This window comes from Propithecus coquereli, unplaced genomic scaffold (genome assembly GCF_000956105.1).
Source record: "Propithecus coquereli isolate 6110/MARCELLA unplaced genomic scaffold, Pcoq_1.0 Scaffold26, whole genome shotgun sequence".
Lineage (NCBI taxonomy): Eukaryota > Metazoa > Chordata > Mammalia > Primates > Indriidae > Propithecus > Propithecus coquereli.
In genome coordinates, this window is record NW_012148174.1 from 7,287,316 (window position 1) to 7,313,874 (window position 26,559).

Below are 26,559 nucleotides of genomic sequence, written 5' to 3' on the forward strand. Positions count from 1 at the left end.
CTTCTTTTACTTTCAGAGGACATGTAGGGAGAAGGCCAGAAGTTGAAAAAAATATGTTTTTCAAATCTAGAATGTGTTATTTCTATACACTTTGGCAACCATTGGGGAACTAAAAGATGTATAATTGAAAAAGAAATTAAAATGTTAAATTCAAGGACACAGTGCTTTGAATAAAAGCCTCAGATAATGTGAACTTGACAAGTTCAGCAGTTATAAGTGAAAGATCTGGCATCAGTGATGGATTTTGTGACTTGTGGGACTAAAGATGTTTTAAAATGCATTTAGTACCGTGCAATATTATAAAGTATTAAAGTTTAAACAAATCATTGACCTGTAGAAATTAGACAATAACATCTATTTTATTGCACATTTTCAATTCATAAGATGTTACATGAGAGTCCTAGAACTTGAAGCTAAAACAAATCTTAAAAGCCCTCTTTACTAGTTTACTCTTTGGGTGGATATTATCACTTGAGGAGCCATAGAATGTTAGATCTAGAAATGAGTAAGGTACTCCTCTAGGTGAATTTCAATAGCTTTTAAATGTCGGAAGAAAAAACAAATTCTCTCTTTACTTTAGTACATCTTGTTTTATTTCATTTACTGATATTATTAAACCAAATATTTATATTTTGATGCACTAGTAGTGATGTTTATATTTTTCCAAGGAGTTTTCTTCACGTTGTTGCATAGGATTTTCATCATAATTTTATGAGTGCAAATGTTCTCATATTATATGTGTCTATTTATATTAAGATTACTTATTTAAAATAGATATGACACAAAAAACCTAGGAAACCTAGGATAATAAATTCAATACTACTTAAATTTATTCAATTATGAATTTATTTAACAAGTAAAATTCTGTGCTTTCTTGAAATGAGTATTCTTATTAAAAACTCATTGGTTACTTACCACCAAATATAAACCTGATATCCAACTCTAAATTTCAATTTATAGACAGTGAACATTAAAGCTGGATTAACATCGTGCTGATTTTATTTTTCATTTCCTTTTTTTTTTATTTCAGCATATTATCAGGGTACAGATGTTTAGGTTACATATGTTGCCCTTGGCCCCCCTCCCCCCCAAGTCCGAGTTTCAAATATGTCCATCCTTCGGGTTTCATTTCCTTTTAATTGAAAAGAAAGCGTGCCACCAGTCAAGGTGAATAATATCCACAGATATGTGCATCTGTGTTTTGTGGCTGAATTTATTTACATTCACATTAACTGATTATCTCCTGCCAGGCAGTTCCACGTTCACCAATTATTCATAAAAAATGTCTCATTGCATTTGTCATATATTTATCAGTTTGAATACAAGATGACTGTTCTAACATGCTGGTATTTTACTATAGTTAAAATTATGAGAAACTGCTAATTTTTTTAAAGCTAAGAGAAAGTTGCTTAAGTCTTGTTGAGCCAGAACTAAGCAAAATAAGAGCTTTCCAAAGCAAACACTTGGTTTTGTTTTTAACCTGATTATCTAAATTCAACAGTATAATAAACCCTAATTGAAGAATGATAGTTTCTGTGATAGAAAGATAAAAAGCACATGAGCCTTAGCAAACACACACATAAACAAATAATTTCAATATAGCATGATAATCACTAAAACTTAATACTTATTTAGCACTTTATGTTTGCCAGCTCTGTTTTTACTAGTTTTGCCTCATTTATTCCTTCCAACAACCTTTAACAGTGGGTTCTATTGCTCTCTCCATTTTACAGAAGAGAAAACACTGCCTAGAAGGGATGTGTAACTTGCCAAAAGTCACACAATTAGTAATTTGCCAAGCTGGGATTTGAAACCAAACAGCCTTCAGACTCAGGAAAAAAAAAGAGGTCTACACAGTGTTTATCTGTGACAGAGGAGAACGCTGAATTGCAGTTGGAGAAATGAGTAAGAATGTTAAGGGCTGCACAGCGGCAGAAAAGGAAATGGACAGGCATGGGAGGAGGGATGAGAAACATTTAAGAACTTTCTGGGATAAGAGAAGAGATTAGTGAAGGCTGGGAGTCCAATGCATGGATGCAGGGAACTAAGCAGGTTCTCATTACTGCAGCCAGATTTCTCAAAGTGAGTCTGCAGACTGTCTGGAGAAACAAGCCCTTGGATACATGTTGAAAATAGTGATTCCTAGACTGTGTCTTAGACCTGCTGAGTCAGAATCTCTGCAATGGGACCCCCAAATGAGCATTTTAATAGAGCGTGTCAAATGACTGTTCTGCATCAGAAGTTTCAGGATCCTATACAAGATTGTGAAGTTCAAGATGAAAAGTGTCAGGAGATGAGGCCAACTAGGTAGGTACGGACTACATCATAGTAAGACTTTTGAATTATTCTAATCATGTCATTTCACGTAACATCAAAATATTCAAAATACACAGTAAATATAAACATAGGTTAAAAACACAGGAATAAAATAAGCAGTCCAACAGACAAAAATAAAACATTTATTGTCCAGATCTTTACTTCATTTATCCCCTAAGGAAATCCTAAGAAAGCATCAATTTTTACTACTCTTTTATTGAGATACTACATTTCTTTTCCCCAGTCATTCTAGTCCATTTATTTGCTACTGGAATAAATCCTTACCTCTTTAGGGGATCTTTCACAAGATATAACCAAGTTTGACATTCATTCGTTCTGTTAACATGCTGATTCTCAATGACGGTGGCAAATAAGTAGATGACCTGAGGCACGTTTTAGAAAAGGAGTATAAATAAAAGGAGAACAATTGATTGACAGGTATTTTTTCCTGTATCTACTACGTGAAAGCCTTTTTATCCTGTACTCTGAGGAATACATGTATAAGATGTGTAATACAAGCTCCATGGAGAGCTTGAAATCTAGAAAGAAAATAAGATATGAACACACACAAAAATGTAATGAAGGTAGAACATTTTAAGAGCTCCAGAGAGGTGCAGATAATGCAGAGGTGTCCAGTGAAATGCAATATTATTTACTGTTGAAGGCATTAGGGAAGTTTTCATGGAGGATTGAACATTGGAACTTGGTTGTAAATGATGAATGGGATTTTGATATTAAGGTTAGTAGAGAAGAGCATTTTCAAATGCTAAGGTAGAGAGATCATTGTGACTAAAAGCAAGTAAGTGTGGTGAGGAGAATTATAGTTATTAACAAAAGGATTTTCGGAAAACAGCTGAAAATTGTCTTGAGAGTTGGGCTCAGCTCAGGTAAACAAGGGTGATAAGAATTAAAAGAGAATGTTGTTCTCAGTTTGAGGGACTGAATGTCAGCCTAAAGGGTATGGAACTTACTCATGGTTGTAAGTGTAACTTCGAAATCCCTTAGCAAAGGAGGGGCATGAAGAACCATGTTTCAGACAGATCTGATGTCCAGATGTGAGAAGGATTAGAGAGGAGGAAACTGAGTTAGGCTGACCTTGTAAGACACAATACTGCAGACAAGGATTATGAAGTTTTCAATCAGGTCTGTAGTGCAATGTAGAGATGGGAACTTGAGAATGATAGGGTTTGCAAAGCAAGCCCTATTTAGAAATTAATCTTTTCCATGCATTTTGTGATTATTTCTTTCTAGAAAATGATTTGTTAACTTTGCCAATTTCTGTGGTATAAATGATCTTTCTGTGGCTAATTTTAAGCTACCAATGTGATGTAACTGAACTCAAATTTGGGAAATGTTGGCAGGAAATGTTCTCTACTAGCTTAAGTCTGGCTGGTTAGAGGCCTGTGAGTTAACTGACAATAGACAGATTAATAGGAGCAAAGTTTATTACACCTGAGAGGATACTCAGTAGTGAGTAACTCACTGAATAGCCAGGGGTGACAGTTTATATAACAACTCAACAAGAAAGAGAGGCAGTTTAGAGCTTCAGTGGGAAAGCATGAAAGGTTCTATGAACTTTTTGATGATAACGGGGAGCTGAGTTTGTACTTCCCTGTGCTAAGAGTTAGTCTTCCACCAAACAAGAAGCTCCCTCAGGGAGAGGCTCAATGGCAGCCTTACTTTCAGGAGGCTCTGCTGAAGTGTAAATAATATTTTATTAGGTATTTGCTGATTGTTAAGAAGTTTTCAGTTTAAAGTAATTTTCATACCACTTTGGTGAGCTATTAATATTAGTCCCTTCAGGGGGAGATGAACTAAATACACTCGAAGGAGCCCTGGCAAGGCAGCTCCTGCATTTCACTGTATGAATCTACTATGATCTGAATGTTTGTATCCCTCCAACATTCATTCATACGTTGAAATCTAATCACCAGTGTGATTACGGTAGGATGTGGGGCCTTTAGGAGGTGATTAAGTCATGAGGTTGGAGCCCTAATAAATGAGATTAGTGATCTGATAAAAGAGGCCCCAGGAAGCTGCCTAGTCCTTTCTACCACGTGATGAAACAGCTAGAAAACACCATCTATGAGCCAGAAAACAGGCCCTTACCAGACACCAAATCTGCCAGTGCCTTGATCTTGGACTTCCCAGCCCTTCAGTACTGTGAGACACAGATTTCTGTTGTTTAAAAGCTACCCAGATTATGGTATTTTGTTGTAACAAATCAAATGGACTAAGGCAGAATACCTCTCAAAATTGTTTTTTTCACGAGGAATTAAATTATTTAAAAACAAACAAAGAAACAAACAAAAACACAACAAAACTTAAAGGCGCCCTTAACAATTGTGATTTGTGCAGAGTGGAAGAGATGACACCTTTGGTAATCAGGATTCAATTATTAGGACTGGAGAGATTCTAATGACTACTACAAATTTTCTTGATAGCCCAAGGAAGTTTGAACTAGGACAAAGTACAGGAAATGAAGTAAATCGTACATTACCCTCGTAAAGATTAGAGTGTCTACTGTAGCAAAACAAAATTTTGACAGTGGGTGTAAAGTTGAAGTAAATACTATTTTTTCTGCTCCTTGCATGGTTTTCATTTCTTGTAAATTGATTAGGTTGTCCTAGGTATATTTGTCACAAAATATGCTAAATCTCTTGTCCTTTTTAAGAGGGTTTGTGAAAGAATAATTTAGGTGAAGTCATTTTGGTTTACAAGTAGCATAAAGTCAATGGTGACTATTTTCATGACCACATCCCTCATGTTTTCAGGCTTAGGGAAGAGTCAGGTGTCCTTCTTGCTCCTCCTCGTAATTTCCTGAGCACTCTTTCCTGCCTCCCTAATAATTCTTGGCTTGAAGATCAAGCCATCAAACTATACTACTTGCTACCCCCTTTAGTGCAGTGTTCATCAGAACCCCAGCACACTTCTGTCTACTCTTTGAAGACTGTAGATCTTTACTCATTTTTGTTATTTCCAACGTTGCTTTTGAATAGTCCTTATTACTACAAGATTATCCTTGCCTCAGCTTGGATCTCAGTATCTTGAACTCCTGTTTTTTCTAAGATCTAGTTGTTGATCCTATCTCAGCCAGTAGATCCAAGTGCTGGTATATCTGCAGTCTATCTCTACTATCATGTCCATTTGGAATTTCATACTTAACTTGCACAAACTGAATTACTGATTTTCACTCCAACTATATTCCTTCTGCAATCTTCCCTATCCCATTAAATTCCTACTTAATCTGTTTGCCCAGGAAACACCTTGGAAATCATCCTTGACTTCACTTTTCTTACATAACACATATTCAGACCATCAGAAAATTCTGTCATTTCTGCCTTAAAAATATATACAGTATTAAACCAATTTTTACTACCTTCACTGCTAAAAACTTTGTCCAAACAACCATCTCTCAACATGTTATAATCATCTTCTAAATTGTCTTTTAGCTTCCATACTTGCCTTTCTGCCATCTCTTTTTATTAACATAGACTTTGCTGTATTTTTATCCATTACAAGTGAGTTACAAAATCCAGCTCACTCTGAAGGGGATGAGATTACACAAGAGTGCAAATATAAGTGTAACAGAGGGAATGGCCTGGAAAAAAAAGGAGAAAAGATGTTTTCTGTCTCTTTAAAACTTCCCCCACTTTTTGGGGGAACTGAGGCCTGTAATCCCTGCCTGGGGCAGGTGGTTGGGAGGGGCAGGGGAATGTCTTTTGTTCTTTGTGTTATAGGAGATAGGTGAGTTGAACTGTGGCTCCATCCTAGGCCTGGGCCTGGTGAGGTCTGGGTGGGCTTCCCAGGTAGGCAGAGGTCACAGGCTTTGTCTTCAGCAGAGAGGGGACAATTAGAATCCTTAATGACAATAGCCTACAACTGAGGGCCCTCCCTTTAAAAGCTCTGCATTTCTGCTTATATATAGAAATTTGGATTTTGAGATGATAGTCTGCCATTTTCCTCCTTTGCCGGCAAAGTAATAAACTTCTCTTTACTTCTCCTCAAACCATTTGTTCTTGTTCTTCTCATGTGGCCTCGAGGACAAGTGCTGAGCTTTTGGTAACATCAGGAGCCAGAGAACACTGGTAACATCCTAGAAGCTGCCTTCCTCAGGAAACATAGCTATTTGTAATTACTAGTCCTGGCTGTCAGAATTTAAAGCCAAAAGCTTCCTCGCAGTCTGTAGCAGACAGAACACAGCTGTCTTTCAGTTTAAAAGCTGCCAATATTATCCCACCTACCAACACTTAAACAGCCCAAGAATGGAAAGACACGCTTTCCTTCTAGTTCAGTACTATATCAGCCAAACCTGCTCATGAAAAAATAGATGTGTATAGTTGAAGGTCAACGAGCTACACTTTGTACCTCCAGAGGCCCTGGTCTCTGTGTTTTAGCTGAGGATACCCCTGGTGTTTGTCTTTTCTGGGGTTGTTAGGACCCAGAGGCTTTGCTGAGGCCAGTTCATCCCACAGGCCATCACTTCAGTCTCACAAGAGCAAGTAAAAATAGCTCCTTGCCGGAGGGAAAAGCCTTGCTAAGCTGCAGACAACCTTCCAGGTTAAGCCCTCTTAAGATCTGAGGCTTACTCAGACCTTAGTAGTAAAAAGCCAGCTGCACAGATGCTGAGCAGAACACATGTTCTCTGCATGTGATTCTGCCAGCAAAAGAAAGAGGAATGAGGCTGAACCAAGCACACCGAGTTCATCCATCCCAAATTTATCAGCAGAAAAAGTGATCCTTTCTTTGCTAGGGAGAGAAGCTGCAAGTGTCACACGAGTAGAGCTGCTTCTGCATGGAAGGAGGCACCAGGAAGGAGGGATAAGGGTCCCCGTCAAACCGCGGAATCTTCCAAACATTTCCTTTGTTTTATAATTTTATGATGTTTTCCTTAATATGTAAAAAAATTTAACTTTGTCACGTGTCGATCTTTGACTTTATGATTTATTTATGTTTACGTTTAGGAAAGCCCCCCCATTCTATAATAACTGATAGATAATGTTTACTTACGTGCTCTTCGAGTGCTTATTGTGGGTTGATTTTATATTTAGCACTTTAATCCATTTAGACTTTATTTTAATGCAATTTAAGCATCTATTATTTCTCCCCAATAGTTAACCAATTGGCAAATCATAGCCTATTAAATAAGCTGATATTTAACCTGATATTTCACTTTGCCTATTGAAGGCACAATAAACTCTCAAACTTCTCAGGTGGTAGTAAAAATTAATATTTTAGACTTTAAGGGAAATTGATAATATATGTGAATTTATTCAATTATATGCATAATGTTTAACTGAGACTTTATAACTCTATGTGTTTAAAGAAATAATCACATACCTGTTTTAAGAATGTAATCATGGCATTAATTACACCAAAACATATAGAAATACAAAAATGTCTAAAATTAGGGGCCTGGCAGGATGAATGAGATTATACTTATATGATGGAATTTTATGCATTCATCATAATGTAAATTTAAGAAGTGTATTTGATATGAGAAAAATTCTGAGAATATAGTTAAGTGCAAAATTTAGGTGCAATGTAATGGATGGTTGGGCACTAGTGGTAGAACAGAGAAATAGGTGGTGTTTTAGACTATGTGAATGGGTTATCTAGTCAAAAGTAAATAAAAAAAATACTAAATTAAAGAAGTAGTAAATATACTTTTATATCCAGGCATTTTTGTGACCAAATATCATGATGCTCCTAATTCAAAAATACCTAATCTGAGTCTTCAAGAAATTAATTTAAAAAATTATTATCTTGCTATTATATAAATACTGCTAACTTCCAAGCCTAGAATAAAGTAGTGGCATGATTCTCTACTTTTGTCAGCCAATTCTAAATTTTTTATTTTATGATTTGCAGCTTCTTAACCATAGTGCTTACTCCTATACAGTCATGTGCTGTATAATGACATATGACTATGTGAGAAAGAATGCTTAAATCTTAGGCACACTGTTTAGTGAAAATTATTTGTCCATGGAGAGCTGGATTATCAATAATGTCATATTTGCCCTTAGAACTTGGTTTCTTTCTCTCTGTTTCCTGGATTTACACCTAGGGATGTTGCGTGTACTCGGCAGCAGCCTCTGGCGATTCACACAGAAACACATTCCTATGGCCTCAGCAGGGTTAGCTGAATGAGAGCATCCCTTTCTCAGCATCCCAACACAACGCCCAGATTGGGCTTCATTTAAATAATTAGGCTCTTGTGTCTGTTTCTTTTTTTTCCCTTTGGTAAGAAAGGTTGACTAGGCCTTGATTATATGCTCACACCTACTTCAAGGGTATTGGACCAGCACTGCTGAAAACAAGTGGATTGACAGTTGAGGAGAAATCACTCCCCAAAGAAAACAAAAATGTTATTAACCCAGTAAAATGAATTGGATGCTAGCAAAGCAAAAACAGCAGATACAAACATTAAGAAGGTGGTATAAAGAAAAAAGGTTGCATTTTCATGTGGAGAAAACAGGACCAGTAAAAGATGTAACTCCACACAAAGTACAAAGAGTTTGTCCTGATTTGGAGATTGAACTCAGTTTCCCATTGCTCTCATTTTGATTTACTGCTAAAACAGCAAAGGAGGCATGGGCTATACGCCACCTAAGGAATAAAGAGAGTGGAATCAGCTCTCCCATGGCTCCCTTTTTCCTCACAGAAGGATGTTTGAAATTCAGTGGTCAGTACCATGGAGTGTTCTGCTCTGTAAGGTGGTTTCTCTTCATTAAAAGGGAAGAGTTCAAATAGGTTACCACCCTGAGTTATTATGCCAAGTTCAACTTCCGTTATTAGTTAATATGGCCAATATCTGACAAAGCTCAGCCAATTATTCATTTAACTATTTTGAATCATCCCCACAAAACCTTCTCAGCCCTATGTGAATTGATATAATTTAATCTCTGACGTTTCAGTCAACAATAGTGGTCTGAATAATACCGTATTTTTACTGCACCTTTTCTGTGTTTAGATACACAGATACTTACCACTGTGTTACAATTGCCTATGCAGCAGTCCCTAACATGTTGGCACCAGGGACCGGTTTCATGGAAGACAATTTTTCCACAGACCGGGGAGTGGGGGTGGGGAGGATGGTTTTAGGATGATTCAAGTGCATTACATTTATTGGCAGTCAAAGCTCTCTGCTAATGATACTCTGTATTTGCAGCCACTCACCAGCACTAGCATCACCGCCTCAGCCGCACCTCAGATCATCAGGCATTAGATTTTCACAAGGAGTGCGCAACCTGGATCCCTGCATGCGTAGTTTACAGTAGGGTTTGCGCTCCTATGGGAATCTAATGCTGCCACTAATCCAACAGGAGGCGGAGCTTCCCTAGCTCACCTGCCACTCACTTCCTGCTGTGCAGCCCGGTTCCAACAGGCCAAGGACTACTACTGGTCCCCACCCGGGGTTTGGGGACCACAGGCCTACAGTATTCAATAACGTAGCATGCTGTACAGATTTGTAGCCTAAGAGCAATAGACTATACCGTATAATCTGGGTAAGTAGTAGGCTATACCATCTAGATTTGTGTACGCACACTCTGTGATGTTTACCAATGATGAAAACATGTACCGACACATTTCTCAGAACATATTCTTATCTTTAAGTGACACATGAAAGTCGCTGGGCCAACAGCAAGCCTAACCATGCTTTATCAGTGGGATGAATCGTGGCAAAACTTAAAATCTAAGGGTAGAGAAGTCTACTGTGTACTCAGTACTTGTTGAATGGCTGGATAAATAAATGGCTGAATTTTCACAGAAAATTGGCATGTCTAAAAAAAGGAAAACATTTTAACGAAAAATAGCCCATTGGTATTACAGAAATCAAAATTATCTTATGTACTTTCTCAATAATAATATCACTGATTATCAAAGCAGCAATACATTATAATGGATTTTCTACATAATTTTAGAACTATGAGAATACATCCTCAAATTAAAGTTAACACATTTAGGCGAGCATTTAATTTTATTATACCTAGAGAATCATTATTAAATTTACCATAGTGGCTTAAAAATTTTAAATATTTCACTTACACTTAAATCTTTTTATGTACTCAAAAGATTTGAGCCCAATTGATCATGTTTCACTACAAGAAATCCTTGTAGATAAACGTTAATCCCATAGAACAGATCCATTAATTATGCTTTCAGGGGAGGCACAATTAATGGATCTGGACTATGGAATTATGGCATTCAGTAAATATTAATAATGCAAACTCATTCTGCCAAGCACCTTAGTAGTACCCAAACAAATAGATCATTTTATATGGCTGAAGCTTTCCTTCACCATTCCCATATGGAACATGAAAGCATGCAAAACAATTTAACGTCAGCTTTTCAGTGAGATCTTCATAAAAGATTAAAGATTCCTTGGTGCAGAGGTTATGTATCCTAATAAAACGGTCTGTCAAAATTTATCTGTATGAAAGTTTTAAAAGCCCTGATAAAAGGTTAGAAGCTATGAGTAAAATGACTATATGTATTATAATCATGAATATCTTGGTTATATTGCTCATGAAGGATATTTTTTAAATAAACTTTTTATTTTAGAATAGTTTCAGATTTACAGGAAAGTTGTAGAGATAGTACAAACAACTCCCATAGCCTGTACTTAGTTTCTCCCAGCGTTATCATCCAACCTCAGCAGAGTACGTTCGTCACAATTTAAGAAACCAGCATTGGTACATTGCTATTAACTAACCTGAGAAATGTATTCAAATTTCACCAGGTTTTTTCTCATGCCCTTTTTGTTATTCCAGGATCACATCCAGGATCGCATTATAATTGCTCATCATGTCTTCTTAGCAACGTGGTCTGTGAAAGTTTCTCAGACTTTCCTTTTGCTTCATAGCTTTGAGAGAATTAGGGAGCAATGGTCAGATTTTTTGCAGAACGTCCCTCAATTTGAGTTTGTCTGATGTGTTTCTCATGATCAGACTGCGGTCATTGATTTTGGGGAGGAAGATCATAGACATGAAGTACCCCTGTCCTCACTTTATATCTAGATAATATTAACCTTGATTACTTGGCCAAGGTCGTGTTTGCCGTGTTTCTCCACTGCTGTCAAGTTACGTTTTTCCCCTTTTCATACTTTACGTTTTGGAGGCAAATCACTAAATGTAGCCTGGGAGTAGAGATGAGGCATTAAGTTTTATCTCTTGAAGAGAGGGAGTACCTACACAAATTATTCGAAGTTCTTCTGTAAAAGGATTTGTCTCTTCTACCTAATATTTATTTGTTTGATCATTTTTAAAAAATACTTTGATTATACTCTAATACTACATTATTTAGTTTGTTGCTCAAATTGTTCCAGCTTTGGCATGTGCAAGCTCTTTCATGTTAACGTCTTTGTATCTTTGGTGCACCACCATCCTTTTCTTTTGTGAGCACTACCTTCCTTTCTGGCATGAGATGCCCCAGGATCAGCTCACACATCGTGTACATTTCTTGCCCCATCTCCTGACTTGGAGTAAGCATTTCTCTAAGGGCCTCTGGTACCTTTGTTAGAAAAAAACCAAGATCTAGGAACTGGATATTAATAAAGAATATTTTATTTAATAAATGAACACATTTTCTCTAGAACCAGAGGAAAAAACATAGTATGGTTTATATAATATTAATAAAATATTTCTAATTTTTGTAAAAATATTCTCTCATTCATGGATTAAGAAGTAACTCTCTAATTTATGAATTGAATAAGAATGTTTCAAAACTTAATTTTAGTTTCAAATTTTATATTATGGTATTATGCAAATGGCCGACTTGGAAATTATGTACACGGGACATTGATGGTGTCAAGTGACAGATCATTTATAAATCAGTTGAGAGTTCCTCAAAAGGAAGAACAGAATGCTATGTTTCTCATGCTATTAAAATGAGCAAAAATTTATATTTATCAATACTAAGTATAATAGTAGGAGGTTAAGAGAAGATGTGACATTCAAAATGTCAGTGCTCTTTTCTGATTGAGTATTAAGATTATCTCCTACCCTTGAAGTGTCCTGCTATTTTAGTGGCAGTGTATTGAATGTCAAAGTCTTCTACTGTGTACTTTGCCCATTGTCAGTTAAGCAGGTTTCTTGAGATTGATTACATTTTCTAACCAAACATTTAAAGCATTGTTTATAATAATAGGTGATATACCATTTCCCCAAATTATCGTCTGAAATTTAACCTGGTTAAAAAAATTACTATTATTATAACAAAATATTTGCTTTCATGTTCATTATTTATTTGAGGGAAGACTAACTGTTATGATTTGCAAGTCCTGCTGTTCACTCTGGGTTTGTTTTGTTAATAAGCTTAACTTTGCATACTTATTTTTTTCTCATCAACAATGACTTCTATTAATTCTAACTTCAACATTGATAGAGTAGGTACTAGGCCGATAGTCAAAGTTGGTATGTGCATACATGACTCTGAGTATTTTAATGAGATTATTTATCTGCTATTTCCAGCCTCTTGATACATTGTCCCTGATTATTCATATTCATTTTAAGGAGCCATGTCATAGGAGCGAAGAAAAGGTCTAATCCACCTCCTGTTATTGTTTTCCTCTAGTATAATGTCATTTTCGTTTAGCCTGTTGACATCTGCTCTTTACCAACATTATGTGGCAGCTCGAAGTATGCTAAAGTAGCATGGTGTTTGCAGGACAACCCTATATGATTAGATCATATTTTATTCCCTTGAAAATTTGAAAAAGAGGATAATATTGCCCATCTGTCTCTTGGAATTTTACTTCAAATAGCTCTTTCTCTTTCTGCTTGTACCCTCTTCTTCCTCAGGGTAAAGATGAGTCAACATTAAGAGAAACAGTCTCTGAGATGATAGACATGTTACTTCTCTTAGCATTCCTGTTTTCCTTCCCATCTTAAGCTTCATTTCTCTCCTTGTGCTAACTATCTGGCCAGGAAGTTCCATAATCACTCACTCTTATCAGAGTCTGCCATCTTGCTTTAAACTTTTTAATACTTTAGCAAAGTCTTCCTCCCCTCCCTTGACATACTGCAGATTATATATATCCATATTTTTGTTTATTACAGTTAAAGTGTGGTTAAGACAATAGTACATACACTCCCATATAATTAGAGAGATTGGTTAAAATATCTGAGGATACTTGCAGAAATACAATTTAATCTATCAAAATCTTGTGTTAGAATGTGTACAATATAAAGATTAAGGTTAAGGTTCATTATACACCAAGAAATTAGAAGAGCATTTTCAAAGAATAAATCTCTAACTCTGCTGTTTTGTGGCTATAATATATTGAAGTGAAATGTTAGTTGAAAAAAACATAAAAGAAAATCTTTGTGAACTTGAGGTAGGCCAAGATTTCTTAAAGGAAATACCAAAAGCACAAAGCATAAAATATAAACTAAAAAAGACAAATAGGTTGGAAAAATTTAGCTCTTTTGAATATACTGTTAAAAAAATAAAGTCATAAGTCACAAACTAGGTGAAAATGTTTGCAATAAATACATATGACAAAGGTTTTTGTATCCAAACAATCCAGTGATAAAAATAGGCAAATATTTGAACAGAATCGTTATAAAATGTGATATACTTATGGTAAATGGGCACATGAAATGGTGCTCAACGTCATAAGTTACCCATGGAAATGAAAATTAAAACCACAATGAGCTATACTACAGTGCACATGTAGTGACACAGCCATAGAATGGCTAACTTTTTTATTTCAAAATATTAAGGGGGTACAAATGTTTTTGTTAGATGAATAGCTTTTGAGCTACTTTTTTTTTAAAGGCTGATAATACCAATGTTTGTGAAATATAGTGCAAGGGGAAGTGCAAAATATTACAACTCTTTTGGAAAACAGTTATCAACTTCTTATAAAATTAATGTAATACTAGATATAAATTTACCACAAAACACAACAATTTCAGTGTTAGGTGTTTACTCAAGAGAAATGAAAATACATGTCCACAAAAAGGTACATACATGAAATGCTCAGCATGGATTTTTTCATGATAGCCCAACATAGGGAGCAACTAAATTTCATCAACAGGTAATTGGATAAGCGAATTTTGGTCCACCATGAAATACTACACAATATTTTGAAAGGATGGACTACTAAAATAGGTAATATCATGACATAATGAATTTCAAAATCATTTTTTTCTGAGTGGAAGAAGCCAGATTCCAAAGAGTTCATGCTGCACATTTCTGTTTATATGAAATTCTAGAGAAGATGAAAAAAAAAAACAAAACACCTGTAGTGATAGAAAGTATATCATTGTTTCCTGGGACCAGGGATGGAGGACAGCTGAATACAAAGGCATATTAGGGAACATTTTCATGTGAGAGGATGTTCTATAACATTTTTGATAGTGTTTACACATGTGGATACACTCATCAAAACTCATCTAATTATACACTCAAAGGTTGCATTATATTGTAGATACGTTATGTCTCAATAAAGTAGATTTAAAGAAAAAGGTGAGTTGGAGGTGAGGGATGAGATCATTTGCAGATTTAGGAGAATTATATTCTAAAAACAGCAACAACAAAGAAGTAAATAGTCTTCAAAGTGAATGGTTTCTGTAAGTAGAATTCTGGAGAACAATATTTATGAAAAGAGGGTGATATTCAACAAAATATCTCTGATACACTCAAAAATTAATACTTGTGTACATTGAATTATTGAATTCAAAGATCACATTTAATATTAAGCTCAATTTGGAGAAAAATAAACAAGAACTTTGTATGAGATAGAAATAGAAATAGAGTGAATTGTGCCAACATGGGTGAAATAATATTTGAAGTGAAGTACAGGAAAAATGTTACTTTCATATTACATATTCACCTTAGTGTTGGAAAGAGGCAGGTCACCTGTTGGACTTAGAACCAGAACACCAGGTTAAAGACACCTGTGAGAATTAGGATAGGCTTCTTATAACATGTCAAGAATATCTAGTATAATTTCCAATGGACCAAAATACTCAAGTGTTTCATGAGAATTGAAGAGATTTGTTTTGTTGGAATATTTGCTTCTTCTATAGAATTGCTCTTCTATTTTCCATGGGACTCACTTTCACATTATTGTGAACCATTTCCAAAGTCTCCGAAATGTATCAAAATCAGATGAAGCCATAATTATAACAAAACATTTTATGAAGAAAAATATGGAGTAACATATAGAGTTAACTTTTAAAAACATCAAACGTAACTTATGAAGTTTTTTATAATTTGTATTTAGATATACAATTGTGTCAGTATTGCTATTATTGAATGAAAGGGTAAATGGATTAAAATGGGAAATACAGATAAGACATATTTCCAAAGGGTTTATAATAATATTTTGTCTCAAAGAATAAACAAAATGGGATGACACCTAAATTGCAAATGACTGAAAATCAAATGGGAAAACAATAAAATAAAAATGAAGATACTTTTATTTAATTTTTTGCTGTGTATTTCTCAACTTGATAATTAAGTGCCATTTATCAGATATCATATAAGATTGATTTATTTTTTAAAAACGTTTGTCTCAAGATTTCCGAAGAGCAGTACAATTAAAGTGTCACACTGTAAGACAGATTTGAAAGTTAAAGGTAGGACACAGTTTTCTCTAAGAATGACATTGAAAGAATCAGTGTTATGTGACTCAAAGTTTGAGTCTGGCAGGGCACAGTGGCTAATCCTAGCACTATAGGAGGCCGAGGTGGGCGGATTGTTTGAGCTCAGGAGTTCGAGACCAGCCTGAGCAAGAGCGAGACCCCGTCTCTACTAAAAAAATAGAAAGAAATTATCTGGACAACTAAAAATATATAGAAAAAATTAGCCGGGCATGGTGGCACATGCCTGTAGTCCCAGCTACTCGGGAGGCTGAGGCAGGAGGATCGCTTGAGCCCAGGAGTTTGAGGTTGCTGTGAGTTAGGCTGATGCCACGGCACTCTAGCCCGGGCAACAGAGTGAGAGTCTGTCTCAAAAAAAAAAAAGTTTGAGTCTGCTTTCTACAGTCCTTTGAATTACATATTTATTTTTGGGAAGTCGTAGGATACCTCACCTTTAAAGAAGTTTACCATGAATCTTGATGTTGAGTTTGGATTCTTATGGAAGTTAAAAACCTTTATTGGCAAGAATATGATCCACGCTTTTAAATTTCCACAACCGAATGTCACCTCTGTCTTCTGAATATGTAATTTTAAAGGCATGACATTTTATAATAATAAGTTATGCAGACTATCAGTACTACAGGCAAATATAAGATAATTCAACCATAAACCATTTTCTCTTATTTTCTTGAATTCTCATGAGAAATCTAACATTGAGAGAAACTTGAGTCTTTTTTTCTGTGTTGTTTTACTCTCTGCATTAAAGTTTCACTCATTTCTTATGTTAGAATCCTGCAGTAATTTGGTTGGTAAGACAAGCCAGTTTCTCTGTTTTATATATATATATATATATATATATATATAATCAGATAGTGAGTCAGCAATTCATATTTTCTGGTTTTGATAAAACAAATGGCCTGGAACTCTGGATAAATTTAGAAAGTAAATTCAGTAACTAATTAGCCTCGATTATTTGGTGTATATATTTTCCTGCTTCCTTTAGGAGACTATTGTTCAGTTTTTACTTCATTTCCTCCTTTAGGCATTTTAACTCAATGTACAGCCTTATATCAGTGTCAAAAATAGTTGTGGTACACGTTATATGAAAATTATACTGAATATCTTTGGTTTCCGTGTTGATACTTCTCATCCTTGGTTTTTGGACTAGACAGTAGTAGTTCCATCTCAATGGATATTTAAAATGTATCCAGCTTATTGTACACTGAATAAAATGAATTGACAATGATCTTTGAGTAGAAAGAGACTTTAAGAACGTGTGGCAGTTGTAGCATCTATTCTTTGAATATGTTCTTCTGTTGGAACTTGAGTCAAGTAAGCCAATCTTGTGTACTTATTCCCTTAGCTCAGTCAAGATAAATTAGTTCTTTTGCTTTAGTCTTTACTGCAAAATTTTCTGTATTCGTGTGCAGGCATATTTGGAAAACAAGCTGAAAACTGGAGGCGTGCATCCTTTTCATTGTTCTATGTGCTTATCTGCTTTTATGGCAGAATTCCTTTGAGAGAATGGGTTAAGAATATCATAAAAATCTTCTGTTCCTACCTATTATCAACATCTTTTCTTGCTTTAGAAAAGTAAATTAATAATGAACTTCTAACCCATAACCTTTTTAGGCTAATCTCTTATGTAAAAAGTTTTAATTGAGTATATTTTTAAAGGACTACAAGAACAGCATTAGCAACATTAAAATAATTCTCTTCTATTTGTGTAAAGCTTTTGTCCTTAAATTTTTTGTTGAACAGAATGTAAGAAAAGTTATAAAATATCAAGGGCTATGAATTTAGGAACTTTAAAAATTTAATATATCTTTAATTGTATATTAATGGCAGATATGTTTACATAATTTAAACAACTGGATGCAATAATTTAAGTCTCCATAGAAGAAAGAAAATGTATAATACTTGTTTGAAAATCAATCTTAAAGACATTGAAGTATCAACATAATGAATCATTATAGATATAGTTTAATTTTCAAAGAAAAAGTAAAAATATAAATTCAACAAAACTAATGCTAAATACTACCCTAACACAAAAGATGGCCATTATATTTAATAAAATGCACTTAAAGTGTACACGGAGAGTAATAATTTGACTAATTTCCCAGATAACTATTTATTTCTATATAAGAAAATGATTCATTACATAATCATGATTTGAATTTTTCTATCTCTATGTTTTATTTTTTTATTCTAATGAAAAGGAAAATATTCTGAATTAGGATAAATAAAAATGGCTGCAAAAATATCCCTTTTTAATTCATTTTTTTTTTTTTTTTTTTGCAGAGTGCAGATATGAGTCCAGCAAGCAGCACAACTTCACTTCCTGTTAGTCCTCTTACTGAAGAGCCAGTGCCTTTCAAGGTAAAAATAAGCAAACAAAAAATAATTATTTATAATAAATAGTTCAGATTAGATACTTTATGCACAGATGGTGAGGTGAACTGCTTTAAACTTTAAGGACCTGACTTCAAATGTTAAAATTATTTTCTTTTGTTTCCATTGTCACTCTCTCGCTAACTAAAGGTAAAGGTCTGGAACAAAAATTACTGCTTCATGGAACAATTGTTTGCCTTATGTGTAAGAGATGGGTATTTTATTGTAATAGTTTGATTCACTTGAATTAGAGATTCCAAATATTTTGTTTATGTTAATTTAAGTCATAAGTTTAGAAGGAATCATTTATTTAGTGGTTAAATTTTCATTAGCTAAGTCACCAATAATTTCATGCTAGGTCACCAATAATTAAGGATGTAATCCCTACAAAATAATAGTGAAAATTAAGAATTGAAATATGGAATAATTCCCCCAAACACATTGTATTTAATAAATATTTAAGTAAGTATGTAAATAAGTATTTAAGTGGCATGACTACTAGCATTTTTCAGTTTGGGAGGCTATATGGATTACAAATATGAAGAAGTTTTATTTTGCCAGTTAAGATTAAATGTTCCTCTTTAAACTAAAACTTGTAGATCAGCTATTTTACATTTGTTCCAGGGATTTTTAGATATCATTAGGATTATCATATATAAAAGCAATTCTTAAGATCATGAGGAAAAAACTTCGGAAAATTGGGATGATGCACTTATTTAAGTGAACTGCCCTCAATGTAGTTTGGTTTAAAGACAGACGAACATTTGGGGGTCTGTTATGACTTTCATGATTGTTGTATTTTATTATAAAATCATAATTGTTTTGGGATTTTTTTCTTTTTCATGTAAGGACTATGTATTATTCGACTTTATATTGCTTACACCTACTCCAGTGGCTGGCATGGATTACCATATACCTATTTGCTATGTTGTTGAAATAAAAATTACTGAAAGGCAATGAATTCCATTAAGAATATATACTTTTGTAATTATGGACTTGTTTTGCCTAATGATAGTCAAATAATTATTAAAAGCTCATATCTATACCAGAGAATTGTTAAATACTGAACAATATTTTGATTACATTATTTATTGAGAAATATTTCCTTTTTTATTACACAACAAAATGAGAAAATAATACTAATACTGCCAAATTTAGTGTTACTAGATATTTCCACTTTATGGTATATGGGACAAAATTTACAGAAGCATATCTTTAACAGGACTTTAATTGAATTCTCGAAGCTTCATCAGAAACTATTTTCTCTTTTTAATATATTGATAATGACTACAGTCTTTGAACATTAATGTATTTTTTAAAAGAGGTTAAGAAAGGTCATATATATTCAGAATATGCTGACATAAAGGTAATATAATTATTTAAGTTTCTCTGATGGGTTCTGATCTCTATTGTTTTTCAGTCAATTTAAGTTGGTTTATAGCCAATTAAAACTTTCAAGTGCTTATAATATGTAATATTGACTTTCAATGGCCAATATAGTTATAGTATATTAAGTATCTCTTACTTTACTTTGAGAAAGGAGTATTATTTACATTTTTCCAAAATAACATCCTCTCACTAGTGTTTAAAAGTATCTAAAGTTTGAAATTTTGAAATAAAACTCCAGTATTTGCTTTTCTTTTTAGTTTATAAATTGTCATCATGTAAATGAGTGATAGAATCCTTATTTATCTTTATATAAACACAAAATACATAGCAAGTATTTTGAGCAGTATCTTAACAGTATAGTGCATTATGACCTCAAAAATGTGTTGCAAAGTATTTAACACATAGAAGACAGTTAAGTTTTCTTATAACCATATCCTGAAAAAACCTGATATTTTAATTTATATGTATCTTAAACTTTGACTAAAATTATGATGTTTGATTAACAAAGGAACTAGAAAAAATGGTTATCCTTTCTTCTCATTCCCGGTGAATGTGGCCTGCTCTTTCGTGTAGGAAAACCATTAGTCTCTTTACCTTGCCTTCCTTTTCTGAAACGTACTGATTCCAGCACCCAACCCCATCACCATCCACTCTAATATTAGAAGAACGAGGCCATTGGAGATAAGCTTGAGTGGCTGGTTGAGGAAGTTGATTTTTCCTTTTCTCCTGGGAAGTAATTAGGTTACTAAAACCAAAATCAACCAAGAAAATGGTTGATTTGGGGAACTCTTGGAACAGCTGGAGGAAGATACCTTGTTTGAGATCATGTATTTATCAAGGTGAATATCTCCTTTAAACATTATCTATGGAATGACATTCATATTAAGTTGACTTTAGCCATACTGTTTGAAATAAAGACAAATGGTGTGTTTAAAAAAAAAAAAAAAAAACTAGTAGGCCGGGTGTGGTGGCTTATGCCTGAAATCCTAGCACTTTGGGAGGCCGAGGCAGGAGAATCAATTGCCTGAGTCCAGGAACCAGCCTGAGCAAGAGCAATACCCCTTCTCTACAAAAAAAAAAAAAAAAAAAAAAATTAGCCATGCATGCTGACATGTGCATGTAATCTTAGCTACTCGGAAGGCTGAGGCAAGAGGACTGCTAGGGGCCAGGAGTTGGAGGTTGCAGTGAGCTGTGATGATGCCACTGCACTCTACCTCTGGAGACAGAGCAAGATACTATCTCAAAAAAAAAAAAAAAATTAATAATTACTTTCCCACTAACATCTATACCTGTATTCTTGAGTTGAATGTTAGATGAGAAATTGGCTATTGTTAGGAGTGTATCACAGTAAGATCTATTAAATTAAATATGGAAAAAAAATTGGATGGCATCCTAAGGAGTATCCCAAGGCTTTGAGAGAGGTAGCCCTTTAGAGAGACAATTAAATCTTTTTTGTGACCAGATGTTTCTTTTTCCCGATAAGACAGTGTTTTCCAACTTTATTTGTATTGGAATTTTTCAAATTAAACAAAACCAGATCTGCACTGAAAGATAGTCTGAGCTACGGAATATTTGATAGCTTACTGCAGCAGTCCCCAACCTTTTTGGCACCAGGGACCGTTTTCATGGAAGACAGTTTTTCCATGGATAGGGGAGGGGTGGAGGAATGGTTTCAGGATGATTCAAGCACATTACTTTTATTGCGTACTTTATTTCTATTATTATTACATTGTAATATATAATGAAATAATTATACGACTCACCGTAGGTTGAGTGCCCCTGGCTTACAGAATTTCTTGGAAGGTCAGCAAACCATACACGGATATATAGGGACAAACTACCAGGCAAAATTACTGCCTGGAGGGGATAAACTACAGTGTCACATTGAAAGCAATAAAATGTAGAAGGGATGGGTTATGAAATTTTCAGTTTTTAGTATAGAGAATTTACTTTAATCTACTCGTTTGCAGTAGTATACTTCCTTTCTCAGGTTTGCCTATTTCTTTAGTCCAGAGTTTACCTAATTTTCTTTCTGAAGAGAATAAACTAGTCTTCTGCTAGGGATGGGAGGAGTCCTTTCAGACAGTCCTCTGGCTGTCAGCCCCATCTTTATTGTGACTCTCACAGGTGCGTAGCTTTCCCGTGGTCCCAGAGTAAAAGCAGGGTTGTGTGGGGTGAGGAGGTGCCCTGCTGGCTCTAGTTTCAGATTTCTGGGACTGCGCTTCCCTCTTCAGCTGCTATCTATTCTCAAAGTGCTCATAGACATTACAGGGAACTTCTTATCTTAAAATGTTCCTTTCTTTCACTCTACTTTCTGTTTATATAGATAGAGATATATAAATTTTATATTCATTTTTAAAAGAACTTTGAAGAATAATTCTATGTTAAAAGCAAGCTGAATACCGTACACATGGTTATAAAACATAATAAATAGTAAATATTCAATTTAATATGAATATTGGTAAATGATAAGTGCCTGTATCTACTTAGCTTGACAGGACCAAATGGAATTAGTATTATGAATTTTGTTTTAACTCTTTTTCTTTCCTTGTCACATAGACACTAATCATTGTGTAAGAATAGATCTTGTTGAAGAATTTGGCATTCTCTTTTTTGAAATATGTCTGAATAAAGCCCTGGCTATTAGGGAAGTATCAGAACTTTATTAGTAATCATTATTGTATTATGGGAAATACTCTGGAAATAACTTTTTTTAACTCAATTTAGTTCATGCAAAGATTTGCTGAGAGGTTCAGTGAAGTTCTGAAAAAATTGGTGCATAAACTCAGATTTGTCAAGAGATTCACGTTCTAAAATTATCTTTAAAAGAAGAATATGAAGTACACACATAAAGAAGTAAGAGAGATATCCATGAGCCACATAGTTTAATATCATTAGTTTACAATCTTTTAAGTTAATTTTAAAGCTTTAGTAAAAAAATATAGAATGAGATTTATTAATATACACAAAATTCAGCTTTTCAGGGTATTCACATTGAATAATTAGGTTATTAGGTACATAATTTAATTAATACATTTTTAGGTGGTAAAAACAGTTTAACTGGTTACAGCTGCTTCTAAAATAGCTTTACATTCATTTAGATTTAAATTACCTGTTGACTCAAGTAAGTAATTATAATTTTGTCCTAGCACTATGTAACATATGGTGTTTACATTCTTCTCAAAAGCTCCTTGAGGGAAAAAAGTATACTGAAACATCAATACAAATAGTGATTTAAGGAAGCAATGAAAAATATTTACAAAGACTAATGGTAGTTAACAGGATATTAAATAGTTGTTAAAGTATTTGAATCTGTCTTATTGAATTATTGATTTATGAGATTGTATTTTCAATTGTTTGCTTTGTGTTGGTGTCTTTGTGTAATATATTCATTTTGAGTAATCTGTTTTCCTAGTAGAGGCTTTTAAAATTTATTCTTATAGAATTCATTTTATTTTTTATTTTAATTTTTAATTTCATCATATTATATGTGTACAAATGTTTAGGTTATATATAATGTCTTTGCCCCGCCGGAGTCAGAGCTTCAAGTGTGTCCATCCCCCAGACGGTGCGCACTGCACTCACTAGGTGTGAATATTCCCATCCCCTCCTCCCCCTCCCACCTGCCCGAAAGCCGATAAATGTTACTACTATATGTGCACATAAGTATTGATCTATTAATACCAATTTGATGGTGAGTACATGTGGTGCTTGTTTTTCCATTCTTGCGATACTTTTAAAGCTATGTGTTCCTCTTTCTGAATAACAAAGCATTATTTTACATCTGTGTTTATATTTTAGACTTCAACTTATTCATAATCTAACAGGTTTTTTTAAAATAAAAAATATAGGACATAAAATCTGTTTTAAAACATTAAAAGTTATAAATCTGTTCAATATTCTAGTATGTGTAGGTGCGCTTTTAAAGTGGACTGTGTTCCAAGTTTTTACTCGGAAGTTATCTGTTTGGAGTGTTGACCCTGCTAACCCACAAAGCCTCCTTGAACATCTGGTTTATTTGAAAGGTATTTACCAAACAAGCTTTAATTTACTGAGCACTTCCAATGGGCTAGACACATTTTATTGTGTTTTACATGTTTTTCTCCAGAAAACTTTACAACAACCCCATGAGTTAAGCTAGGCATTTTTCATCCCATTTTCTATAAGAAGATATGGAGACTCAAAGACTTTAACATGTCCAGTATGCTTTTAATAAATGTCAAAGCCAGACTGATTCAAAACTCACTCTTTTGGCTAATATACTATGCTACTTTTCTAATGATATACATGTAGTTCTTCTTAAATTAAAAAGTGAATTCTTCTCTTTCTGTGGAATAATTTATTACTCATTTTGCCTTGGAATTTAAGAAATATTGTCTTCTGAATTCACAGAAGATAGGAGTGTTTCCTCCCTGACTTCACCTAGATTGCTTCCTGAGGCTTAGGTAAACATGAGCCTAAGTCATGTTAATAGCCTACCTTTGAATCAGCATAGGTAGCTAATAGTTACAATTTTATCTTTTAACATTTCGATGCTCTAATTTCTAATGAGTCATTTTCCAAACAGTGGGGGCGGTTTTCTTCCTGGGAGGTGAGTTTTGGAGGTTGATCTCAAGTGAGATGAGCCAATATGTAAATACATATTGTTCTCCATCTCGGTCCTCCCCCCTGCAGCCTCTTCTCTTCTCCAGGTATACTCAATTCCTGGGTGATTTCATACCATCTAAAACTGATGCTTCTCAATTATTTCATCAGTCCCAGATTTTTCTGAGTTCTAGACCGCCATATACAAATGTCTACTCATCTCCACATGGATGGCTACTAGGAATCTCCAGTTGACAGAATCATTCAAAACTTTTGATTCTCCTGCTATTTATACTCACCTCATTGTGTTAAATCTATTTGTCTCCAAATCTCCAAATCTCCTTCCTAATCTCAATAAATAGTTTCGTCGAACCCCTTCATTGTATAAAAATGAAACATAATTTTTTCCTCAACCTTCATAAGTTCTTAGTTGGAATGTACCCCTGTAACAAAAGACAGATTAACAAGAGAAAAACAGTGCATTGACATGTGCTGAGCACATGGTGTGGGAGAAACTTCAACAAAAAGTAACTCCAAGCAGTGGTCTAGAACTCTGGATTATGTAGTGTCAACAATGTAGACTAATACAATTGTAGTTGACAGGACAAAGAAATGACAAGACAAAGGAAAGAGGTTGCTTCTAAAGGCAAGAGACTATGAGAAGGTGCATATATGGGAGGAAACTAATGGAGTCAGGTTTGTTTGCAGATTCCTCTGTTGCCTCTCTGAGCTGATACAAGTCTAGAGTTGTCTGCAGTAAAGGAGATTTTGTATCCTGCCTTGAGGCAGAAAAGGAAGGGGGTAGAGGGAGCTTTTCCTCCATTTGCTGCTTCTTATTGCCTTCAGCTAAAAATAATTTTATGTCAAAGAGGCATATTTTGAGGTAACATATTCTGGTTTTCTTTAGTTGCTCAGGCCAGAAATAAAAAAATAAAGAGAGAAAAGAAAAAAGAAGAATAAAAATTCATCCTTGATTTTCCTCATTCCTTCCCACACCCATTCCCTCAGCAATTCAGTGAGCTCCGCCTTGAAAATATATAAATATATTCCAAGTCTGTCCATTTCTTCCACATATGCTACCATCATCATCATCTCTCACCCAGACCCCTGCAATGGTTTCTTACCGGTTTCTGTTTCCACTCTTGTCTCCCCTGTAATCCATTATCCTTACTGGAGCCAGAGTGATCTTTTTAAAAAATAAACTGTGCCATCCCCATGTTTAAAATGCTTCAGTGCCTTCACGTCAAACTCAAGATTACAGTGAAACAACTTGCCAAGGCCTTACATGTTCTAGCCGGTGGGAGCTTTTCCAATATTATTAATGTCTCCAATTTCTCTCATGTCTTTTCTAGATCTGGCAATGCTGACCTTCATGTTGTTCCCTCAAACATGCTAAGTTCTCTTTCTCCTCAGGATGGTCATACTAACTTTTTCTTTTGTCTGCATTTTCCTTTCCCCAGATTGCTATGATCTATAGCTCATTCTATCACTGCCTTTACGAATCTGCAACAATATCAGCTCATCAAGGAGACTTTCCTAACTACTGTCCTAAAATAGCTGTCATACGCAGCTGCTTTTCCTGCTTTATTTTTCTTCATGGTATTTATTATTTTTTATAGAGCAAAACCTTTGTAACCTGACATTACATTATATGCATGCGTTTACATGGGCAGGGACTTATTCATCAATATTTCTCTAGCTCATGCAACAATGACTGTAACAGAATATCTATTTGCTAAAAGATACTGCTACTTCACGTTATTTTATTTTAATACATATGTTTATATGTATGTAGTGTACACATTTGCCTAAGTGTGTATATGTGTGCCTCTAAGTCATATACAGAGGATTAAGGATTTCTTAGAATTGTTTATATAAATAAAAATCATGAAGCTATGCCGTTCTGTGATAATGAATTATCTTGTCAAAACAGAATTTATTCTGTTCATAAATTTATTCTGATTTAGTCCCTGTCTTTATGCAATTTACACAGGTAACATAGAATTAGCCAGACAATTGTGTGTCATTCACGGTACAGCCTGTTCCAGGAAAAAGAAAGTTGAGTTTTAGGTTGACGCAACCCATTATGGTGAGGTCATTTAACATTTGGCTCAAAAATAGTCTCCTTCCTTGTATACTGATCATTTCCCTTAACTGCATTTTTCTGACTTGAAATCTTGCTAGCATTTTTGGTACCTTGTTTTAGTAGAAATGGCTTTCAGCTGAAAAAATCAAACAAATAGAATAACAAAACTGGAAAACAAAATAACAGTGATTTAAACACTAT

The 26,559-nt window shown here is 34.5% G+C and overlaps 1 protein-coding gene across 1 annotated transcript in view; it reads left to right on the plus strand.

Moving 5' to 3' along the window:
* The window catches only part of CCSER1 (coiled-coil serine-rich protein 1), a 929,337-nt gene that overhangs the window by 373,062 nt on the left and 529,716 nt on the right, over positions 1–26,559 (plus strand). The window contains exon 7 of the mRNA XM_012647181.1: positions 18,210–18,287. Within this exon, the coding sequence (XP_012502635.1) occupies positions 18,210–18,287 (78 nt within the window). The remainder of the gene's footprint in view (positions 1–18,209; positions 18,288–26,559) is intronic.